The sequence below is a fragment of the Phascolarctos cinereus genome, unplaced genomic scaffold (assembly GCF_003287225.1).
Source record: "Phascolarctos cinereus isolate Bilbo 61053 unplaced genomic scaffold, phaCin_HiC Scaffold_5;HRSCAF=322, whole genome shotgun sequence".
NCBI classification, from domain to species: domain Eukaryota; kingdom Metazoa; phylum Chordata; class Mammalia; order Diprotodontia; family Phascolarctidae; genus Phascolarctos; species Phascolarctos cinereus.
In genome coordinates, this window is record NW_027555958.1 from 400,391,119 (window position 1) to 400,416,502 (window position 25,384).

Genomic DNA, 25,384 nt, shown 5'->3' on the forward strand with positions numbered 1-25,384 from the left:
GAATATATAATAAGCAAGACAATTTAGAGCAGAGGGGACTTATGATTTCCCTGATATACGGAGTTCCTATGAAAGAAATTCTTCAACCAATACAGGTTAGAACCTTCTCTGGGATTTATAGTCTCATCCATTTGCCTAGAACACTGAAAGGTTCACTGATTTTACCACATTTGCATAGCCAATAAGGGGCAGAGAAGGGATTTGAACCCAGTTCTTTGTGTCTTCAAGGCCAGATCTTTTTCCTATGCCACACGGGCCTCTCCAAAAAGGCGATATAAATTAAATAATAATAGCTAACATTTTATATAGTGCCTTAAGCATTTGCCTTCTACTTTGCAAAGTACTTTACCTATGTTATATCATTTGGTATTCACAATAACTCTGCGATGTTATCCCAGTTTTACAGAGGAAGAAAATGAGACTGAAATAGATTCCATTATTTGGCCCAGCACACAGCTAGTAAGTGTCTGAGAAAGAATTTGAACTAGGGTCTGCCAAATTCCAAGTTAAGCTCTTTAGCTGTTGTGCTACTTAGCTGCTTTACTTCAAGACTGCAAAGTAGCAGATACATATTATCTCACTGGCTCCTTAATACAATTCTGTGAGGACTTGAAATTTAAAGTAGGTTAGAGTCTGATTATAGGAGGCTTTAAATGATGGGCATCTGTATTTTGTTCTAGAGATAAGAGGGAGTCAGTTAAAATTTTGGAATAGGGGAGAGATATAATCAGCCCTGTACCATATAATGATTGTTTGGCAATTGTGTGGGGGATAGATTGGGAAGAAGAAAATCAGTAAGAGGCAAAGGTATATTTGGAGGCAATTCTAATAACCCATGCTAGAGGTGTGGAAATCTGAAATATAGCAGTGGTCAGATGAGTGATTACCAGGAGGTTTACATTAGAGATGCTGCAGAATTAACAATAACTGAAGACTGATTGAATATGTGGGATGAGGGAGAGACAAAAGTTAAGACTCTGAGGTTGCAAACCTGAATGACTAGAAGTATGACTGTGACTGATCTCAGCAGAAATAGCTCATTTCATGGACTACACAAGATAGCAAGCTATCACTGAAGTTGTTTTTGTTATTCACAAAAACTCCAGCTCTTTTCCTTCCTTCTCTCTATATAGTCAACCATTTTCTATCCTATAATTGCATAGGTTGTGTTTTCTATAGGTGGCTAGGCTGTGTGGAAAAAGTTTTGGGCCTGGATTCAAATCTTGCCCTTTGTGTTTACCAGTAGAGTAGCCATGGACAAGGCATCTATCCTCTTAGAGTCTCACTTTCTTAGATTGCAAAATGGTGATAATAACATCTATAGTACTCAGCCACACAGTTTGTTGTGAGACTATGCTAGTGGTTGTGAGCATATGCCTTTACTTAAGGGCCTTGGAAAACTCCATCAGTTAAATGTCTGGCATAATTGTTCCTATTTCTCACTCCCCAACAGGATTCCCAAACTCTATCACATACAAAAATAATAACTTAAGACATTAAAAAAAAACGAGGAAATGTAGAAAGAATGAAGTCATACCTGCAAACATCAATTCTGAAACATCAGGTTTCACATGGAGACAGGTAAAGAGGGGCAAAGGACACTGTGCCTTATTTACTTTTTCTTTCAAACTACTGAGAGTACAGCTCATTCTCTACTCAAAGAAAAATAAGAGACAAGGGTTAAACATAATGGTTGTCATTTATGTAGCACTTTAAGCTTTGCACAATGTTTTTGCTAATCTCATTTGATTTTTTCCATCCCAATTTACAGAAGAGGAAAGAGATTTAGGGAAGTTAGTGACTTGATCAAAATTAGAGTCGATATAAATGTCTGAGGTGGGATTTGAACTTAGGTTTCCCTGACTCCAAGTCTAATACTCTATTCACTAATCCACGATACCTCTTTAACAGGCCATTAGCGTCACTGAGAGATTGTTCTAATTCTAATTGTTTTGAACCTGCATAATAAAAGGTATGTTCATTACTTTAAACAAAATGAAAGGCAGACTGCATGAAGTAATTCTGCATTCTAAAAACAGTCTAGGAAGTTACGTCTTCAAATGAACTGCCAATTATGGGATCAGGCAGGAACTTTCCCTCAGGACACGTTGGCACTGAAGTATCCTTCTTCATCTCCTCTGTTTTATCTTAAGATGGAATGCTGAACTGTGGTCATCAGTCAGGTGGGCGTGCTCCACGTGGTCCATTCCCTGAGACCAAGGGCAACATCTCCTGGCAATCCTGGATCCTTCCTGTCGTGTGTGTGTGTGTGTGTGTGTGTGTGTGTGTGTGTGTGTGTGTGTGTGTGTGTGTGTGTGTTGGCTTCTACTGCCTCCCTCTTCTAAAAAAACTTCTATCTGTTGAGGCTGGACAAGTGAGAGGGAAAAGTAGCTAAGTGGTCAGCGAAGCATTTTCCAAAGCATGAAGACAGGTAGAAAAGATGAACTTTCTACAGATCAAGCCACTAACTGCTGACTACACTGAAACAAAAGCCTCGCGGCCAAGTTAGTCTAACATCACATAAGTAAGTTTGTTCTCTTCCCCTGAGCACTACAAGTTCACTGCAGTACTGTCTGTGATTTTCTCTGCAGAACTGAGGTAATCATTTTGACCACAAGAGTATTGGGAGGAAATGCCCACACTAATGAAATCACAGATCTTCTGATTATGAAAGTGTTAAAATGATTTTTTGCATAATCATTCCTAAAACCAAGTGGGAAGAGTGGAGACTTGGAGTCAGGAGAGCACTGGGTTTGAATTCTATCTCAGATGCTAGCTTTGTGGATATGAGCAAGTCATTTAACTCCTGTCTCAGGTTCCCATCTGTAAAATGGGGATAATAATAACTGCAGTACCTATTTCCCAGGGATATTGTGAGTATCAGGTGAGATGAATATTGCAGACTTTTGCAAACTTTCAAGCACTACACCAATGTTAAATGTTGCTGCTATTATCATTATTATTATTATTATTATTATTATTTTATTATTATTATTATCCTTATTGTTACTGTCATTACTATTGATTATTCTAAGGAAATTTCTACCATTACACTTTATCCCATTACTTTTAAAATTGTTTATCTATTTCTCCAAAAAATGGAGGAGAAAGACAAAAGAAAGTCATAAGAAAATATATTTAACATAAATAATACTCCATCTTGCACCTAACTACTGACATGGCTAGAATGATCCAAAGGCCCTGCTAAAAAAACAAAGATATAAAAATCTGTTTAAAAATATACACACACAGAGGCAGCTAGTTGGTGCAGTGGATAGAGCACCAGCCTTGGATTCAGGAGGACCTGAGTTCAAATCTGGCCTCAGACATATAGCACTTACTAGCTGTGTGACCCTGAACAAGTCACTTAACCCCATTGCCTAACCAAAAAAAAAAAAAACAACAACATAAAAATATACACACACGAAAACATAGAAAACCTTTCAATTAGGCATCTACTCCATTCATTAAGAGGTAAGAGACTGGCACATTCAATTAAGGGCCTTAGTACCAGACATTTACTTAATCATTTAGACTTCATTAAAGTTTTCATCACTTAACTAAGCAATACTCCAGTTATCTACCAATCTACCAATACCAGTTAAATATCAATATGAGACGTAGCGGGAAAAAAAACTGTATTTCATACAATCTGATGGAAGACACCTATTTCTATTTTGAAAAAGGACTAGAGATGTTAGTGTAGCTTACATTATGGATTAGGGTTTCTCCAATTAACATCCCAAAGATGTCAGTAAAAGTGACTGGCTGTCCTGAGCTTTTTTTCTTCCATAAGGACTCAATATAACGTTTTACTTTCTGGGGCGTGAGCAGCAAAAGGGGATTGTGGCTGACGCTGGCCATTAGCTCTTCATTAATTTCCTTTGGTCCCTTCTCTGGAAAATCAGGGTGAGAATATAGAGATGACATGTACCTACAAGAATAAAGAAAACACAGTCAACAAAAATTAAGGCCTCACAGGACAGCTGTCTTGAAAAGAAAATCCTAACATTATATCAAATTAAAGTGAAGAACAGCTAATAAAGATCTCTGGCACAAAGAATGATGATTCAATATGTATAATTATGTAACACTTTTTTTGTCTTCCCAATTACCAGTAAGTTCGACAAAGGAAGAAACCACTTTTTTCTTAACTTTTTATCTGTATTCCCCTATCACTTAGTATGGTACTCTTAGTCATAGGCTTCTAGGATGCTCATTTGTTATAGGGTCATTGATTTAGATTTAAAAAGAATCTTAGGAAGTCATCTAGTCCAACTCTGTCATTTTGCAAATAAAGAAACTGAGACCAAAAGAGGAGAAATTACTCACTTGGTATCACATAGGCAAGTAAATGGCAGACCCAGGGCCCAAATCCAAATCTTTTAGCTCCAAAGCCAGTACAGTCTGAACTGCACCACACTGGTGACTATTGTACTTACCTCTGATAACTTAATAAAGTGCAAAGAAAACAAGGTGGTAGGGAGGGGCGAGAAAAGGATTTCAACCAAAGGGAAAATAGGATCTACATATTCACCTCCTCTTCTCTTGAGAATCAAATCCAGTACTTAGTACAATGCCTGGCACATAATTAATAAATGTTGATTACAAAAAGCCAGTTGGATGGAGAGCCCATTGAGTCAGTCAATTAGGACATATGTCATGGACAGACATTTCAGACAAACTGAACTCAGAGTTGACTAGGATGAAGAAATCAAGCTAGATTGAATTTGAGAAATTGAGCAGAATCTTTCATGATCTCAAGTACCTTTCTGATGGAAAAATCCATCCTTTCAATAGCATTATTTCCCTGATAAAATGTATATGGCTGTGAATCACTGATTACCATGATGTGCAATAGATCATTCATCTAATCTACTTGACTGTTCTCATGTGTATTGCTAGTGTTCCCATGTGTGTTCGCTACCAAATAACTGTGGAACTGAGGAGGTATTATACCAGCTAATATTTTAAGGACTGACGAAAACATTATGACCTCATCAAAAAAGGAGCATTTAGGGAACTTTAACATCTATAAAACATTCCTTTTCCATTTTAGACTCTGTTCTTCCATGAAACTGGCAGCATCTTTCTAGAGCACATGTATCTTGCTATCATATCTCATATCATATTGTTAATAAAAGCTTCTCCAAAACATGATTTCTGTTGGTACATGTCAAGGATTGTCCTATGATCTTAATATACGCACAGGAGCTACCTTATCGGAAAAGAACTTTTTATGCTCAAATTTTTTAATAAAGAAAAGGCAGATAAAGAGAAATTTTGGGTTTGCCCCAACTCTCAATCAACTATGCAACTATGAAGATAACTCCTAGTATGAAAAAATCATCCACAAAAGTCTGCTTATTTTCAGCTCATATTTTCATCAAAGATACCTGCAATATACACCTAGACCATTCTCATAATGATTTTATAGAGAAAAGAAAGACATCTCAAGTTGAAACTGTTGTAATTGTACATGGTATCTTCTAATTCATCCATCCTTCCTTCTGAAACAGTGCTGATTTTACCCTTTGTTCTAACTAATTATTGCACACAGCTGATTCTGAGAGTGCTCTTATCAGTAACCAGACATTTCCTTCCTATTTTGTTATGATCAATTTCATTTTTCATGTGATTTTTTTGTGATGACCATTTTTAATTTATTAATTTCTTCTTGAAAATGTTCATAACATATATATATGTGTGTGTACATAACTTCTGAGTAAGACAAGAAACTTTCCTTAGTACATATATGCATATGTGTATGTTATTATCATATATTAATACCCAATACACATATTATAGTAATAATAATAATGATGACAATAATATTTGATGTATCATTTTAAGATTTGCAAAATGTATCACATAATTATCTTATTTACTCTCACAACAATGCTATGGAGATAAGTGTAATTATTATCCCCATTTTACAGATGGGGAAACTAAGGCTGAGAGGTTAAGTGATTTGCCCAGGGTCACACAGTTACATAACTATCTGAGGTAAGATTTAAAGTGAGGTCTTTCTAACCATAAGTTCAATATTCTATCCACTATGTCATCTAAATACACTCACCCATATATCCCTACACAAACGTTTCAGATCTATTTCATAGATAGAGGGAACTCCCACTCAAGAAATTTCCTCTATCAATGGTCTACACTTTATAGTCTTAGAGAGTTGCCTAAGAGTACAGAAAGATAAAGTGACTTTTTTCTGGAGTCATGCAGTCAGGATAGGTCAGAATTGGGACTTGAATTAAGGTCTTCTTGACTCCTGAGGTCAGCTCTCTTTTCACCTCTTCACTGTTCTATGCTGCCTCACAACTATTTTTGTTTCCAGATTATTTTTCCCATCTACCCCAAGGATCATCTTCACAATGAAGTCAGATGATATAAAATTAAAATGCCTGTTGTTTGTTTGGGAACATATTTCTTCATGTGATTTCTCTATCTCTTGGTCCTCTTCATGTCAAATAAATTGCAAATATGTTCGAGGATCTTTTACTTAGACTCATTAGGAATACCACAAGAAAAAGTAATCAAGTTACCCATACAATGTTTCCAACCTTTTTTTTTTTGGACTGGAGCTTATTAATGGAGATAATTATCAACTACATTTCATTGGTATAGGATTTCTTCTTGTGAGGAAATCCCCTACACCAACGCTAATTGTCACCTGCTTCTCTTGAAGTTTTAGTGTTGCCTGAGACTTTTCCTAAAGGTTCAGTGACTTGCCCTGGGTTATACTGTCAATAGGTGTTCCAGGCAGGACTTCAAGGAAGGCCTTCCTGATTTTCAGGCCAGGCCTCTATTCGTGACTGTCCCTCAGTTTCTAACAATTAAAATCATAATATCTCAGAGGAGGAAGAGAGCTTGGAGTTCATCACTCAGCTCAAAAGTCGCATTTTGTCTACATTCTGTTCTTCACAAATCTAATCACCCTATGTAGCAAATCCTCAGGAGAAGGATGCCTTTCATGCCTACTCCATTGATAAACATTGTTAAGAGACGACTTCAATACCCTTTTGTAGCCCTGGAGTAACCAGTGAGTATACAAAGTTCTTTGATTCTTATGCAGGACTAGAATCTTTTTGAATTTCTGTTAAGCCCACATTGTCTGACAGGTATGAGGTGGTACTCATTATGGTCTTAATAGAAATTTTAAAAGATTCTAGAGGGAGGGATAAAATTTGGAACTCATTTTTTTTCATGTTAAAAAATGTTTAAACATGTAATTGGGGGAAAATAAAATATTATTTTTAAAAAAGATTACATTATCACTTTCAGTTCTTCTACCTCTGGTCATTAAGTTGATGTTATCCTCCTCAGTTTTGTCAGTTTCCAAACACAGCAACTGCAGAACATTTGGATATGCCATAGGACCTCTTTAGTCTCTTCAGCAAGCCCTTTTTGCTACTCTATTACTTAAGGAGAATGTATGCCTTTCCATTGCTGTATTCTAGTTTTAATTAAAATCTCATAAACTCTTAGTTATCCTTGTAAGCCTCTATTTATTTCTTTTCACTAACATAGCTAACTGGTTTTCTCACCCATATTCTGTGCATTAATATATCAAATCCTGAAGCCATGAGTACTCCTACTGCTCATGTTCCTGAATATTTCCTCCTTTGAATTATTAGAGCTAGGATGATAATATTATAGACCAAGAGCTGCATTGGTACTTTCATCAATCCAAACTGCTCATTTAAACTCATAATTAAAATGAAGTCACAAGATGATAAATGACTTGCCCAAAGAAACACAGTTAATAAATTTTGGACTCAGTTCCTCAGACTTCAAATCCTGTGTTCTTACCCCTATTTCCACATAGCCTCTCACTACTCTTTTTATTTCCCAATATCACATCTGCTACTCTCTAGGGTATACAGCTATATATAAGTGGTTTTCTCTCTGTCATTCAATTAATAGTTTTCAGCTTCTCCACTACCAGTATATAAGATCAACATTTTCAGGCATTTTTTTTCTGACTCTTATTAACTGTGCTCCATCCTTGGCAAAGAGCCATTAATCTCATAGGTTGATTCAGAGAAAAGAAATCTAAAACTATCTCTAGCCAGCTAGTCACATCCCAAATCATTCCTTATCTTCTAAAAGCACCAGTTATCAATCAGGAGCAGTAATGAATATCCCTAGTGGAAGATTAATCTACCTATCTATATACATGTATACACATGTATGAATACATACATACAATAATCTACATACATGTGTATTGTGTATATATGAATATGCACATATATTTATATGTACATATATGCATGAAACTATTATTCAGATTGGAAAGTTCTAGAGAGAATCTCTGACATCATCATTATTGTTGATTATGTAATTATTATTATAGCTAGTACCTATATGTTAACCTAGCAGTTCAAGTTTTTAAAAGTACCTTACATGTGGTACCTCATCTGATAACATATGTAGCATATCCTTTTTCTCCTTTTTTCTCTTCCTCATTGTTTAGACATGGTCTGACTTTGACTTGTGTCTTTCTCACAACACCAGCTCTGTCCTTATGTCCTTTAATAACTGCTTTTACAAGTTGCTACAAAATTGAAGGGGACAAAGTGGTGATCTCTTTATGAAGAGGGAATCTCTTTGGGCCAGGAAGGGAACAGCTGATTGGCTACTTGAGTAAACTAACTGCCTGTGGGTGCTTTAAGTAACTTGAGACATTTCAGCTTATTTAACTTATTTCAGCATATTACTCTAGCAGGTAGTCCATCAAATGCTAAAACAGACAGTTGAAACCAAGCACTTTAGAGGCAATCACCCATGGCGGGGTGGCAGGGCAAAAAAGAGAAGAGAATTTTTCTCTGTCGTATCGACAATATGACAGAAAAACAGACCAATAGGTTAATTTTGTGGATTTACTTTTTCTTTCTTTTTCCACTTTCTTTTTCATTCTTGTATAAGGGGTGGCTCTCTGGCTGGTGAGGGGAGAAGAATATATTGAAAATTAAAGTGATGTACAAACAAGATACATCAATAAAATAAAAACTTATATTAATATATAAATTAATAAAATCATATTTTATTAATTATAATTAATAAGTAATACATAAATCAATAATACAATTTTTAGTCAAAGTAATTACTCTAAAGATGCACAGTGAGAGTGTTGCCCTCCATAACATTCTCCTCTGTGATCACAGAAAATCTGGGTGGTCTGGGGCTCTTCCAAACACTTCTCTGTTACCTCATTTTTGTCAAACAATGCCATGGATCAATTAGACATGAATCTTACACAACTCAGACATTTATTTTCCCAAGGTTTTTTTTCCCCTTTATCTACTCATTGGCCTTCTTACCTCTTCTCACACCTAAATGTTATAGCCAAAATCCTACAAAGTCTAGGATATTTCCACTGAGCAAAAACAATGAATAACTACACCTGTATAAAAAAAAAATGTTCCATTTCATCCATCTATCTCTGCAGTATTTGACTGGAAATCATATTTAACATCCCTCCAAAAACTATTTGGGAAATTAAGATTTGAATAATTATTGAATACTTATTATATAGGATAACTAACTAATTTTGTCACTTCTGAAAAAAAATATTAGCATTGAAAAAACAAAATTTTCATAGTAGAAAAGCAGCTTAAGTGGAGCCACACACAGTACAATTTGTTATTAAATAGTGAATGACAAGATTACATTTAACGTGTTCCTAGGATCGAATTTGCATTGCTGCTTTCACTCTCAATAGTTTAACTGTGTGTAGAGATCTTTAAAGTCATGGGAAGCACCATGAACGGAAGAGATATGGAAGGGAAGGTCAGTGTGGAAAATCTGGCACATGCATGAAAAATAAACATACTCAGCGACTTCTTGAGATATTATAATTCTCCACCTTCATAATATTATGCTTACTCCACCTACACTTCAAAGAAACTCCGTGATAGTTTTTGGATGACTTCAATCTCACACCCTCCAGCTGTGTTTTTCTTTTTTCTTTTTCTTTTTTTTTTAATGAAATCTAGTGATCACTTTATCACTTTACTTCTCTATTTTTACCTTTATTTTCTCATCAATTCATGTCCTAGGGAAGTTGTATACAAACTTTGCAATGTAAATGAACCTATATTTTAAAACTGAAGAAAGCCTTTATGAAGACTAAAATTATTTACAGGACCACTTCTAACTTCTGTAAACACTGTCCTTCAAACTGATTAATCCCCTGACTCTTCTGCCAGATACTGCAATAAGTCAATTTGCTCCAACAAAATGGTAATTCTATGTAGCTAAAAATTCAACTCTAGTTTATATAAGGATAGGAACTGGAGAATTTCATATATATATATATATATATATATATATATATATAATTATATATATATATATATATATATATATATATATGTGTGTGTGTGTATATATATATGCATATACATATACATATATATTATAAAATTATCATAATATATAAATTTCATGTATATAACCAATTCCCTGATAAGGAAATTACTTTTACCAATGCAGGTCTGAAATGTCAAGTCTTAGAGAGCTGTCTATAACACTAAGAGGTTATGTGACTTATCCAGGGTCACAGAGCCAGCATGTGTCAGAGGTGGGATTTTAATTCAGTTCTTCCTGGCTCCAAAGCTGCTTCTCTATCCATTACACCACACTGCCTTTAGGTTATAACTTATGCTTTATTTGTTTTTGTCTTATCCTAATGAGTTTGACTTGCCTCATCCATTAGATACAAAAATGATTCTTTAGAGTCAGACTATTAAAATCCTAATTTATTTTTGGGGAACTGAAATAATTCATTTTCTCTTTTTCCATAGTACCTTTTATGACGTTGTACAAACTCCATCAACAAACATTTCTTAAATACCTACCATGCACCAAGTACAGTGTTAAGTGCTGTGCATAAAAACATAAAAGCAAAACAATCCCTGCCCTCAAGGAGATTATATTCTATCTATGTGGACAAAGGCACATAAATAGTTATTTATGAAGTATATATAACATAGATATAAAATAATATGCATTATAAGATAAAATATACAGTGTTAGCACTGAATAAACACATGGGCACATTAAATATCTCAGTTCCCACTATATAAAATATGTTACATATAAAATATTACCCTACCCATCTAGTAGCTTCTAATCTATTTGGGGAGATGAGACAAATGCCCATGGAATCACCACAAAAGGAAAAAAATGGCAATAAATGATTGAATATGAAATAGCTTGGCACTCAGATATTATTACAAATAGTATTTCACTGGAGTTAAGTGAAGAGAGAGGCCAGGACGGTCTAAGTTATTCTGGAAAAATGTCATGAAGATATTAGAACCTGAGATGGATCTTGAAGGATGGATATCATTGGAAAAGGTAAAGAAGAGTCGAGGAGAGCACTGAGGCACCTGGTGATGGACAGAGTCCATCCCTGGGTCTGAAGTCAGGAGGACTTGAGTTCAAAACCATCCTCAGAGACTTACTAGCTATATGACCCTGAAAAAGCATTTACCAGTCAGGGTTCTTGGGAGGACCAAATGAGATATTATTTGTAAAAACTGTTTAGCGTAATGCCTGGTACATAGTAGGCTCTATGTAAATGCTTATTTTCTTTCCCTTCCCAATATGGGAAGAAAAAGTTACAGAGCCACAAAGGTTGTACGTGTGTGTGTGTGTGTGTGTGTGTGTGTGTTTGTGTGCAAAGAAAAGTGATTTCTCCAATCCTAAAGGAAAGGCTCAACAGACGATGGAAAGAGAAGCTATGTTTCTTCCTGAGTACATCATTATTTCTTAGGCTAATTGATTACTTATGACCCAACTTACAATGAAGCTTCTGTCATTCATTACAGAAAGCAAATTCAGGCCAATCTGAAAGCCTCCATCATTAAATATTCAAAAAATTAGTGATTCTAGAAATCAGCAACAATTCTTAATCAATACTACACATATAAATAAGTCTACAAAGATCAGGAAAGGGTTTCACTAATAATAATAGCAACAACAGTTAATATTTATATAGCCCCTGAATCTTTGTGTAAGCTTTTACATAAGTTATCTCATTTGATCATGATCAAGCCCACACAGTATCAGGAGTCAGCCTGAGTTTGATCACACAAGAATACTACACTGCCATCAGGACATGGGTCAAAACAGCTCATAATCAGGTCCCCTAGGTACTTGTTTGCTGAACAGCCTCCAGGCTCCATCTGGATTTTAACTCTGCCCACCCACAGACAGGAATGAAGCCATGGGAAGGAAAAGTTACCTCATTTAAAAAATCATTATAACAGAGGGTGTAGGCCTCAAAGTACATAAAGAATTAGAACCTTTAAACTACTGATATAAAAATCACTGCTAACTACTCTTCTGTATTTAGAATAGCAAAGGATTTAGAGAACTGTGATCAATTATGCTCAAATAGGTATCACTCTTGTTTAGTCGTCCAGTTGTGTCTGACTCTGTGTCACCATGGACTTGTCCATGGGCTTTTCTTGCCAAAGACATTGGGGTGGTTTGTCATTTCCTTCTCCATTGTGTCCTCATTTTACAGATGAGGAACCGGGGCAAATAGGGGCTAAGTGACTTTTCCCGGGGTCACACAGCTGGTGAGCATTTGAGGCCAAATATTAACTCAGATCTTCCAGGCCTGGTGCTTTAGCCACTGTACCACCTAGTTACCCCACAAGTAAGTATATGCCTCAGTCATGATAAAACAAATAAGTCTCTGAGAAAGAAATACCTCTCTCTTTAACAAGAATAATCTTTACCCCCACCCCCAAGATGCACATACTCTTGGCTTTTTCCCACTCACACCTAAATCCTCAGGAACCTTGTTCATTAATTATCTCCTATGTCTTGAACATTCAGTCTTTTCATCCTCACTGGCCTAAGTATGCCCTAATCAAGAAAGAGAAAGAAGGAAGGGAGGAAGTAGGAAGGAAGAAAGGAAAGAAAGAAAGAAAGAAAGGAAGAAAGGAAGAAAGGAAAGAAAGAAAGAAAGGAAAGAAAGAAAGAAAGAAAGAAAGAAAGAAAGAAAGAAAGAAAGAAAGAAAGAAAGAAAGAAAGAAAGAAAGAAAGAAAGAAAGAAAGAAAGAAGAGAGAGAGAGCAGCTTAGTAGACTGGAGAAGGCATGGAGGAGCGGAATATATTCATTGGAAGGACTAATCACTAAAACAATTTCTCATATGAAAACTCTGTATCCAGATGCAGATCTTCAATAATTTTACAACTTATTGTCTTAGACAGTTCATTGGATACTGAGAGGATAGGTGATGTGCTCAGTGTATCACAGCTAATATACATTAGAGATGTGAGCTGAATCCAGGCATTCCTTACTCTGATACACTCTGTCCACTCTATCTACTACTCTGTGCTGCTTCTTTGTCACAAATTATGAGAGTGAGAGAGTGAGAGAGAGAGAGAGAGAGAGGGAGGTAGAGAGAGCGCGCGCACGCATTTTATTTTACTTTAAAGTTTTCAAAATGCTTTACTTATGTTAATTCATTTAATCTTCACAACAACCCTGTGAAGTAGATAGCATTATTATCTCCATTTTACATATGGGAAAACTGAGGCACAAGGAAGTTAAGTGACTTGACCAGGGTCACGCAGCCAGTATGGATTCTGAGGCAGTATTTGAATTCAAGTACTCTAACTCCAAGCCTTACACTCTATCTACTATATCACCTAGTTGCCTAATATAATGAGCATTGGATTCCGGATATTTTTAGTCATTGAATGTGGATAGCAATCTATGAAAATGCTCTTTCCTTTTCACAGTTCACTGTTAGAACATTCAATTCCTTTTGTGTCCAAATAGACTGACCAGATTTATTAGGATAAAATGATAAATTAATTCAATGCAGGTGAGCCAGACGAGTTTTCCTCTCTGTGGTTCTTACACCTGTGCACACAGCTTAACTAAGAGCCACAGTATCTTAGCCAAAAGATCTTTCATAAATGTATTTGTGGAAAGAATTATATTACATTGAAATATGACAAACCTATATATTTATATGTTGTGAAAACCGACTCTATTCAAATTAATTTGTTTAAAAATTCTATCCAATCTAAGACATCTCCAAAGGCCTCGTGATGAAAAATGCTATCCACATCCAAAGAAAGAACTACAGAATTTGAATGCAGATCGAAGCATACTATTTGCTACACTTTTTCTTTTCTGTTGAGTTTTGTTTCTTCTTTCTGGTGGTTCCTCCTATTGGTTCTAATTCTTACTTACAACATCACTAATGTGAAAATATGTTTAATAGGAATGTACATGTACAGCCTATATCAGATTGTGTGCCATCTTGGGGAGGGTGGTGGGGAGGAAGGGGGAGCAAAATTTTAAACTCAAAAGTATATGGAAGTGATTGTTGATAAATTAAAACAAATTAGTTTAAAAAAATTTAAAAATAAAAACTGATTTTATATGTACTATAGTTAAATATGAATGGAAAAAACTCATCATTTGATTAATATTTGAAACAGATATTAAAATTATTTTGTTTCTTTTTTATACCAAAACATTCTGAAATATTCCACGCTTTCAGTATTGTATTTCATACTATTTGGCACTAAAGAAAATGCATCCTTAATGAATAGCATAGGCTTCAACGTAATAATTGTTTTCACTTACAAAGAATTTTCCAGCTAAATATGGTTCACAATGACATCACTATCTTTTTAGCTCCTCTATAATAACCCTGTAAGTCAGGAGTGCAAATGCTATTTATGTCTGTTTTACAGATAAGCAATCTGGACTTAAAGGAATAAAGTGCCTTGGTCAAGGCTCCACAGTTATCAGACTTGCGGCTGGATTCTTTCAAGACTCAGCTCAAATCTTAAATTCTGCAAAATACCTTTCTCAGATCCTCTCTCTAAAGCTTCCCCCATCCCCAACTGTGCCTTTCCTCTACAATACAATCCAGTTACAACGTTATCTTGTATGTACCTAGTTATTTGCATGTCGTCTCCACCATTAGAATACGAGCTCTTTGAGGTTAGGGACCATGTTTTTGCCATTCTTTGTATCCCTAGCACTTAGCATGTTGTCTGACATATAGTATTCACTTAAGTCAAAAGTATGAAATGCCACGAATTATAGGCTTAGATCACTGTGCACTAGGAAATGAAGAGGATGATCAAGAAAGGAAAATGAGTTGTATTAACTGTTTATTGACTCAGGTATGAGTCATTTTTTCCAAAGTATAAATAAAACTTAATCCTACACTGTATTCAGTATTTTGTTAGCTTTAGTCTTTGCATGGGAGCTGTTCAGACAGTAACTAAAATCTGATGTTCTCAGGAAAACCATGGGTAGGCATAGAAGACAAAGAGACCACTGACTACTATTAAAAACCTCCAAAAAAAGTTTTTCTTTAAGCCCAGAGTTGTTTTGACACGTTATATATATAACATTTATATCTAGAATATGGTTTCAAGTTGATTCATGTACATGTACATACATATACGCATATATATTCATATATATTTATATATATACATGTAAATACATATCTGATGGGTCTTCTCACAAAATTTCACTTTTCTCAGGATGGCAATATTTTAAAACTTGGTATAATTTAGAATTTTTATTTTTTATATAATTTTTAAACATTGCCATATTAAGGAAAGTGAAATTTCGTAACAAGTTCTATCAGATATAGATTTACTAAGGGAACTTCTCCATGATTACCAGAAACCATTTCATCATGGTAAATTCAACTCAGTATTTCAAAGTCTAAGTTTCACATTTTCAAAATAATAGGAATACTAAATGAAAACAATTTAAATGCAAATGAGAATACCAAGATTAAAAAATGCAGACTTACCAGGTAGAGCCAGAAAGACCAGCAACATATGTGGCACAATCCAAAATTCCTGATTCATACAGTGCTTTCATCACACCAGAAAATCCTACCATGGCACGGAATCCACCACCTGAACCCAGCACAGCAATCACTGGCACCTAAGGAAAATTAAAGGGCCAAGCCCCAAATGAGATAAAAGTTGTAAAATATACTATGCATTTGAAAACGAAAAAAGGATTGTTCTGGTGTCTATTGCTCAACTTTTGTTTTATAAATTCTGCACATTCCTAACAAAAAACAGCAGCCTCGCATCTTTGACAACCTAGCCCTATTACCAAAACGAAATTATTCAAAAGGAAAGCAATTAATTTGACATTAGAAAAAAAACTATTAGAAAGTCTTAAAAACAAAGAAAATACCATACTATTTCAATTTAATCAAATAATTGATAAATTTAAATATACAATAAGATTTCCCTCTTTCTGTTGGTGGCATCATCTATCAGTTACTTAGGCTTTAATTACTGGCATCATCTTTGATACTTCCTTCCTTATCACTTTCCACACCCAATCAACTGCCAAGTCCTGTTGATTTGGCCCTTCAATATTTCCTGTATCCAACCCCTCTGTTCTCTTGCCACCTTAATGGAGGCACTCATAGCTTTTTGCCTGCACTCTTGGAATAGTCTCCTAACTGATCTCTAGCTTTTTTAAAGATGAGAATTATATGGTTCTTTTCAGTTTTCAGCACACATTCACATTGCTTATGTCATCTGATGACTACAACTTATAAAGCTGGCAAGACCATTACCCCCTTTCATAGAGACAATAACCCTGAAGCTCAGAGAAGTTGAGAATTGTCTAAAGGCCTTTGGTCAATATGTACAAAAGCCAGATATATATATATAACCTGAGTTATATATATTGTTTGTAGTATAATGTCATTTCCATAGCACCATATTACCTCAACTCTAAATATAAAGGAGAAAAGATTTTATGAATCCAAACACTTAAATATAAGATCCTATAGATCTATATTATTTAATATTAATTATTCTTTTTTTTTTTGGCTAGGCAATGGGGTTAAGTGACTTTCCCAGGGTCACACAGCTAGTAAGTGTTATGTGTCTGAGGCCGAATTTGAACTCAGGTCCTCCTGAATTCAGGGCCAGTGCTCTATCCACTGTGCCAACTAGCTGCCCCTATATTAATTATTCTTCAGTGAGAAAACCATGTACTCCAAGACTCTATAAGACCTGGCTCTCAATGGTCATTTTGTTAACACAGTGAGAAATTCCCAGAATTATAGAATTCTGTAATTGAAAGAGCTTTTTTAAAAAGTTTTTAGATTACTTTATTCCAGCCCCCTCCTTTTACAGATAAATAAACTGAGGCTCAGAGAGTTTATGAGATTTGCCCAAAGGCAAACTGTCAATTAGTAGCAAAGCCATGTTGACCTGTCTTGCAAGAACAGGGTTCTTTTCAGGACATGCAGCCTACTCAAATAGACAAATTGGACATTCAGTGATTAGAGGTCAGACTTCAAACTTGCACCAGAAATACTCTCCCAGTTAAGCATAGAACCACAGATTGTACTGATTTTTGCTTTCTTATCTGATTTCGATCCTTTGTCCGTTGGTTTGAAAGACTTCTCTGAGTTTTTTCAGAGAAACTTACAAATTGGGGGAGGGGGAGAGAAGCAAAAACAATGAAAAACATATTCTTGACTTTTTTTGTTTGTACATTCATTTGGTTCTGCCCTATTATATACCAGCATTTTCACGAAAGCTACTAACCTTTATTGCCTATGTTTACTTTTATTTATGGTTATTAAGTTTATACAGAGGGATAAAATGGTGGATTTATAATCCAAAAGTCCTAGTCTCATATCTGGCCTCCAAAATGCCTTAGCTACACTTAGTGTACTCCCCTCTTCCACTTATTCTATCCTTCAGTTGTATTCTAAGCCTTTTCACTACCTTGACATTTATCTATATTGTATACCTCACAATCAAACACTTCATTTGATGTCTTATATCATTGTTTTCTATTGCTTTCTCTCTTTTCTCTTTCTGTTTCTTTTTCTCTCTTTGATTTTCTCTCTGTAACTAAACCATAAACTATTACAGAGGTATCAAACACATGGCCTGCGGCCTACCGCCACACCCTGAGTGCAGCTGAGCCACATTAAAACGTAATTGGGAAATATTTAACAAAATAAATAAAAGTACTATAAAACACAGATGACATTGCATTTTAAAACTAAGTCAATACGTGGTTGCAGGTATCCTTATGTATGAATCAGTGTCCCCCATTTCTATTTATTTGTTATCACTGGAGATCAACAGTTGGCCATGGGGTCAGAAAGACCCAAGCAGTGGTAAGTACTGGAAGAAAAGCACTGGCTCTGGACTCAGAGCAAAGAGGTTCAAATCTCACCTATAATATTTACTACCTGGATAATCTAGAGCAAGTTACTTCTGCTCCCTGAGCCTCAAGCAATTCTCAAACATGTCAGAGAAGAAGCTATAATCTGTGTTGATGGAGAGAACTCCCATGATGACAAACATCACAGACCACTGACGTATTCTTAAGACTGTTATTATCGTTCTTATTATCACTAATAATAACATTAATAATGCAATTATCAAAAAGAAAAAACCTAGCAAGCACAGATATTAATATACCAAAGCAAGATGGGGAAAAAGAAAGATTAGAGCCTCTGCATATTCAAATTAATTTCCTTGTCTTTAATGAATCAACTAACAGGTTGATGATCTACTATTCTACATAAATGGAGGGGAATCTAATGTATGGCTCAGGGAGTTTGTCTAGTTTTTGCCTGTTGTTGTTTGGGGGTGGGGTATAGAGGGGAAAGGAGCTATGAACTCCCAACGTGGAATTCGTCATCAACTTTGCAGAAGGTGTATGTGCACTAAGAAATCTGTTTGCTTTTTAATTTCATAAGATAATGAATCTAGAGCTGGAAGGAATCTCAAGACCATCTAATCCAATCCCTTGACTTCACATATGGCAAAACTGAAGCCAAGAAGGAAGGTGACCTGTCCAAGGTCATACAGGTAGTAAATGTAAAAGGAGAGATTGGAACCTCTTTCCTTCAGAGACAATATTAAACACTGATCAGATCTTTCAATTCTGTGGCCAACCAACCATCTATGTAATGTGTCACACTGACTAGTTCATGATTTAATTGAGGAGAGAAAATGAAAAAACAAAAAAAGCAATAGTGAGCAATGGAACAAGACATTCTATCATTAAATGTTGCATTCTAAGGGATACAATATAAAGAAACAATGGAGTAGTTAAAAAAAGTCTAAGAAAACCGAGAACGGAATAAATGAAAGTGAGGTACATTTAAAGTGGTGAAAATAACACACTGTATAGTTTACTTAGCATAAATTCATAGAAGCAATCTAAAGATCACTTAAGTCAACTGGGAAATGTACTCCTCTGACTAAAGATACCATTTCTTGCTTTCAGCTGCAAATAGATGACTCTCTCTCTTTCCTTGGTCTTTCCTAAGCACCCACCTGAATTTTACCATGAAACACTCAGGATGCCATAGAATGTTAGAGGTGAAAAGGACCTTGAAAATAATTCAGTCCAACTCCCTCAGTTTCACAGCTAAAGTAAGGCTCAGAGAGGTTAGATGATTTGTCTGATGCCACATAGCCATGGTGCTACTGCACCATGGGGATACAAACTGGATTGGAAAGAGTCTGTATACACAGTCTGGCCCAGCAATATCACTACTAGGTCCATATTCACAAATGGTCGAAGATATAGGGAAAGAACCCTTCTATACAAAAAATAGTTATATTGATACATTTTATTGTCACAAAGAACTAAAAATAAAGTGGGTGCTTATGGGGGATTGGCTTAACTAATCATGGTACATGAATAATGGAACATTATTGCTCTGTAATGAATTAAGAATATCAATTAATGATTAGAGAAATGCAAATCAAAACAATTCTGAAGTACCACATCACACCTATCAGATTGGCCAACATGACAAAAGAGGAAAATGATAAATGTTGGAGAAGATGTGGGAAAATTGGATCACTAATGCATGGTTGGTGGAGTTTTGAAACGATCCAACCATTTTGGAGAACAATTTGGAACTATGCCCCAGAGGGCTATAAAAATGTGCATATACTTTGACCCAGCAATAGCACTTCCAGGGCTATATGCCAAAGAGATCATACAAATGGGAAAAAGGACCCACATGTACAAAAATATTCATAGCAGCTCTTTTTGTGGTAGCAAAGAATTGGAAATTGAGAGGATGCCCATCAATTGGGGAATGGCTGAGCAAGTTGTGGTATATGAATGTAATGGAATACTATTGTGCTATAAGAAATGATGAACAGGCTGACTTTGGAAAAACCTGGAAAGACTTGTATGGTCTGATGCTGAATGAAGTGAGCAGAACCAAGAGAGCATTTTACACAACAACAGCCACGTTGTGCGATGACTAATACTGATAAACTTAACCCTCCTCAGCAATACAAGGATCTAAGACATCTTTAGAGGCCTCATGATGTAAAATTCTATCCACATCCAAAGAAAGAACTACGGAAGTTGAATTGCTTTCTTTTTTTCTCTTCTGTTGAGTTTTGTTTCCTCTTTCTGATGGTTCCTCCTATTGGTTTTAATTTTTACTTACAACATCACTAATGTGAAAATATGTTTAATAGGAATGTAAGTGTATAGCTTATATCAGATTGTGCACCATCTTAGGGACGGTGAGAAAGGGGAGGGGGAGAAAAATTTTCAACTCAAAAGCATATGGAAATGATTGTTGATAAATCAAAATAAATTAATAAAATAAAATAAAAAAAGAATACCAATTAACACACTTGTATTAAGTACTCCTTCTCAAGCATTGTACTAAATGCTAAGAATACTGGGATAGGCAAAACAACAACTTCTTCTCTTAAGAATCATTTATTCCAATGAGGGAAACAAAATGAAAATAACTAGTTAGAAACAAGATACATACAGAGTAGATGGTAAGTAATTTCAAAATAGTTAGAGTGAAGTTGGAAGCTCCCATTAGAGAAACAACATGACTGTGTTCCAGAGTTTCTCGGGCAGCAGAGATTCACAGAACTCAAACTCTGGCTTCTTCTAGTGGTAGAGAGGAAAGCCCAGAGAACCATTCCCTCCCTTCAGTATGCACAGCAGCTGACCCTTTGTGAGACATCTAGCTGTGGACCCTGAAGTATCAGAAATCAGGGGAAGACAGATGGTACCTCAGCTCCTGTTGGAAGGTTCTTCCATATTGGGGACACTTTTGCCTCCCTATCTTTGATCTTTCTTTCCCCCAAAATTTTCCCATCCAAATGTCCCACACTTTCCTGAGGCTCAGAGGCTGGGCATTAGAAAGGAAGACTAGTATAAAAGGAGAGCGGACTGTCCTTAGGAATAAAGTCATTTAAGGAATCTCAAGCCTCATAGGTACCCCAGAGAAAAGGAAAAAAATGTTTCAGTCCCTGTAGATCTCTCCAACCTTTAAGGCCCAGGGATTCTTGTTACATCTGAGTCGTCTGACTTCTTAGATGCTAAGTATGAAGAAACTCGAAATTAGATGATAGAGTCAGTTTAAAGAATAAGCTACCAAATTATCTGAGGGGAGCACTGGGCATTGTAAAGTGCTGGAGTCACAGTCTCTCCCCACACAGTGGTGTCCTTTCCTCAGCTCTCTAACCTCAGCCACATTTAAGGGTGTCTTTCATGCTATTTTCCCTTGACATAGTTGTGTGTGTGTGTGTGTGTGTGTGTGTGTGTGTGAATTCCCTAGTTGTAAAAATTCTTAGTTACAACTTTGATCCCAAAGCTTTCTCCATGATACCAAAAATATCTCCAAATAATGTCACATTTTGAACCAGGCAAGCAAAAGGACCATTCATATGATTTCCCATGAAAAAGTTTTTATCACAATATATTGTTTTTATTTTAGTAAAATATTATTAATAAAAATACCACTGTTTTACCACACTTTCATAAGCCAAAAAAGGGCTACCCTTTTCAGAGCTTATTTCACCCAAGACTCCAATTAATAGAGTAGAAATTAGGTTAATGAATGCATTTGATTCAATTCTACAAATATTTTAAAGTACTTACAGGGTACAGAATACTCAATTGGGTAGTATGGGAGATGTGGTTGTTGTTAGGACCAAATTAGATAATAATATGCAAAACACTTTGCCAATCTTAAAATACTATATGAATCCTAGCTATTATCATGTCTTTTGGCATCCTAAGATAAATAGCTACCTGTAAAACCCAGTAAGTCCGAGCTATTGGGGAACCCCTATTTATATAAGTTCCATAAAGACAATAAAATCCATTAAGTTCCATAAAGTTCAGAAAAATTTTTAAATGCCTTTGCCTCTAACATTCCTCAGATGCAAAAATCAAACATAAAAGATAACATGTTGGCAGTCAAATGATATTCTTCTATGAATGAATCACTCCCCATGATGTAAGCAGGATTTCAACAAAATATGAGAGCTGTAATCTGGCTCAGCTTTCTCAACCAGGGTAGTCTGGAATATTCTGAGAAAACTGTTACATAAACGAATGACTACAAAATTCAGCTGTTAGTCCTAGACCTAAATCCAAATAACCAAAACAAATACATGTTGCTGAGCACATTTAAGTCCCATTGAGACAAAGTAACACTGTTTGGCCATAATCTAAATACCTTATGCATTTCTATTACTTGGATAGCTAATTACTAAAAACAAACCTTTACTTACCTTGAATTCCTGTTTGATATATTTGGATTAAAATATATCAATGCCTGAACTTCAAAGAAATACAAGTATGGCCAATTTAACTCCTTGTAAAGAAAAAAAAATACTGTGATGTGGGGGGTTTTTTTAGGTTTTAATTACTTGGCAACTGTGTTCAGCCTCCAGTGGAAAGGAGAATACAGGCATTAAAAAATAAGGAGACATATATTTTGGGCCACACTAATAACCTGGAGAGATGCCAAAAAAGCAATCACAGAATTTTGTATTGGAAGGGAACTGAGAGGCAACCTAGTCTAACTCCTACTTTCATAGTAATCAGCTCCATTGTTCAGTCATTTTAGTCATATGACTCTTCATGATCATATTTGGAATTTTATTGGCAGAGATACTGGAGTGGTTGGCCATTTCCTTCTCCAGTTCATTTTGCAGATGAGAAAACTGAGGCAAACAGGGTTAAGTGACTTTCCCAGGGTCACACAGCTATTAGGTGTCTGAGGACAGATTTGAACTTAGGAAAATGAGTGCCCCTGACTCCAGGCCTTGCACTCTATCCACTGTGAAATCTAGTTGTCCTAATCCGTTCTATAAACTCCCTAACAAGTGGTCATCTGATGTCTACTTGAAGACTTCCAGTGAGGAAGAACCCATTATCACCAGAGACGACCTACTAGGCTTTCAGATAAGAGCCTTTCACATACTTGAACAAAGGTATCATGTGTGTTGGACATGGGCAAGAAGATAATGACTGCCTCATTAAGGTCTGTCTTTTTTGTCTCCATACAAAACAACCCCTAGACCTTCAAATGATTCTCCTGTGGCATGGTCTAGAGCCATTGTCGTCGTCATCATCATCATCATCATCATCATCATCATCATAACTAGCATTTAGCTTTAAGATTCACAGAGCTCTTAATATTAATTCATTTGATCCTCACAATAACCCTGGGAGGTAGTTGCTTTGATTATCCCCATTTTATAGTTGAACAAATTAAGACCAAGGGAGGTTAAGTGATTTGCCTAGGGTAACACCTAGTAAGTGTCTGACACTGGATTTGAACTCAGGTCTTCCAGACTTCAAGTCTCATAATCTACCAAGTCTGATTTTTCTCCCTCAATTGCAGTGTTTCATATAGACTAAGACAAATTCAATTCATTGATGCTTGTATAGAATGATTTGGTAGATTCATTTGTCTTCATAGTAAAATGATTTAATTGCCCATACTGACTTTGAGACAAATGTTCATCACTTCCTTCTTTAATATTGACTGCAAGATACTAACACTTCCATGAAGCCTTAATCCTCCCAGAAAGAAATGCTCTTTTCTTCCTCATACCTCATTTATATTATTTTTAACAGTTTACAAGAATTTTTCTTATAACATCCCATAAGAGGTAGATAATTATTTTCATTTTTTCAAAAAGCTAACTGAGGTTCATTGAAAGGAAATGCATTGACCATTGTTCCTTCCAGTAAGTGGAATATCAACATTTTGATCCCTCATCTTCTGACTCCAAGTCCAGTGCTCTCCAACTCAAGTTGCCAAAACAAACCCAGAAACTACATAAAAAATTATTTAAAAACTTCTTATACAAATAAAATCAGATTTCAGTAATTGGAGAAATATTGATTGTTCATGGGCAGGCAGGGCCAATATAATAAAAATGACAATTTTACCTAAATCAATTTATATACTAAATGTCATCCTAATTAAATTACCAAAAATCATTTTGCTGGATTAGAAAAAATAATAACAAAATTCATTTGGAAGAACAAAAAAGTCAAGAATATCAAGGGAAATAATGAAAAAAAATTAAAAGGAGTTTTAGCAATACCAGATCTTAAACTATATTATAAAGCATTAATTATCAAACCTATCTGGTACTGGCTAAGAAATAGAAAGGTAGATTAATGCAACAGAGTAGACATACAATTTAAAACAGTAAATAAATATAATAACCTTGTATTTGACAAATGTAAAGACTTAAGATTTGGGGATAAGAATTCATTATTTGGTAAAAATTGTTGGGAAAACTGGAAAGCCATATGGCAGAGACATGATAAGTGGAGCTAAGAAGGCACTCATATCTAATGGTCTCAATTTGTTTGATAAAATCTGAAGGGCAAGGATCTCAGCTATGAAAACTGGACAGGGATGGGGTGGGGTGGAATGTGTTTGTTTGAAGAATCCATGAGAGATCTGATAAATGATGAAAATGTTTGGAGAGGTTTTGGAAAGGTTTTTCCACTCCACAGTAGTCTACAACAATTTTCCTATTCATTATGCACAATGCCCTATTCTGCATTACATTTATTTGCATCTTCTTTCCCCTACCATCTTATCAGGTCTTTGAAGACAGGAAGTGTCAGATGTCATATTCATTTTAGTATTTTCCTTACTACCTAGTCTAATGCTGTACACACTGCAGATCATAAAAATGTACTTAATTAATGAAAATGAAATATAGAAAGAAATCAAAATAGCTATTTAATGCAAAATAATGCTAGATATAGAATACTTTATGGATTGCAAACTGCTGCACACACTTCATCTCATTTGACCCACACAACAGCCCAGTGAGGCAGGTGCTTTTATTGTCCTAATTTTACCAGCAAGGACACAGAAGCTCAGAAAGTTTAAGTGACGTAACCAGGATCACACAGCAAGTCGGTCTTTGAGCTGGAATTAGTATTCAGATTTCTCTCATTCTACATCTAGACCAATGTTCCTATGCCTCAAAAAAGTAATTCTATCTTTTCAAATTGCAAGCCCAAAATTCCCCCCATATT

The 25,384-nt window shown here is 35.6% G+C and overlaps 1 protein-coding gene across 1 annotated transcript in view; it reads right to left on the reverse strand.

The window, feature by feature from the left end:
• The window catches only part of PLA2G4A (phospholipase A2 group IVA), a 182,586-nt gene that overhangs the window by 50,041 nt on the left and 107,161 nt on the right, over positions 1 to 25,384 (reverse strand). Inside the window, exons 8-10 of the mRNA XM_020984421.2 lie at positions 15,834 to 15,970; positions 3,712 to 3,934; positions 1,538 to 1,652 (exon numbers count right to left, since the gene is read on the reverse strand). Coding sequence (XP_020840080.1) covers positions 1,538 to 1,652; positions 3,712 to 3,934; positions 15,834 to 15,970 — 475 coding nt within the window. The remainder of the gene's footprint in view (positions 1 to 1,537; positions 1,653 to 3,711; positions 3,935 to 15,833; positions 15,971 to 25,384) is intronic.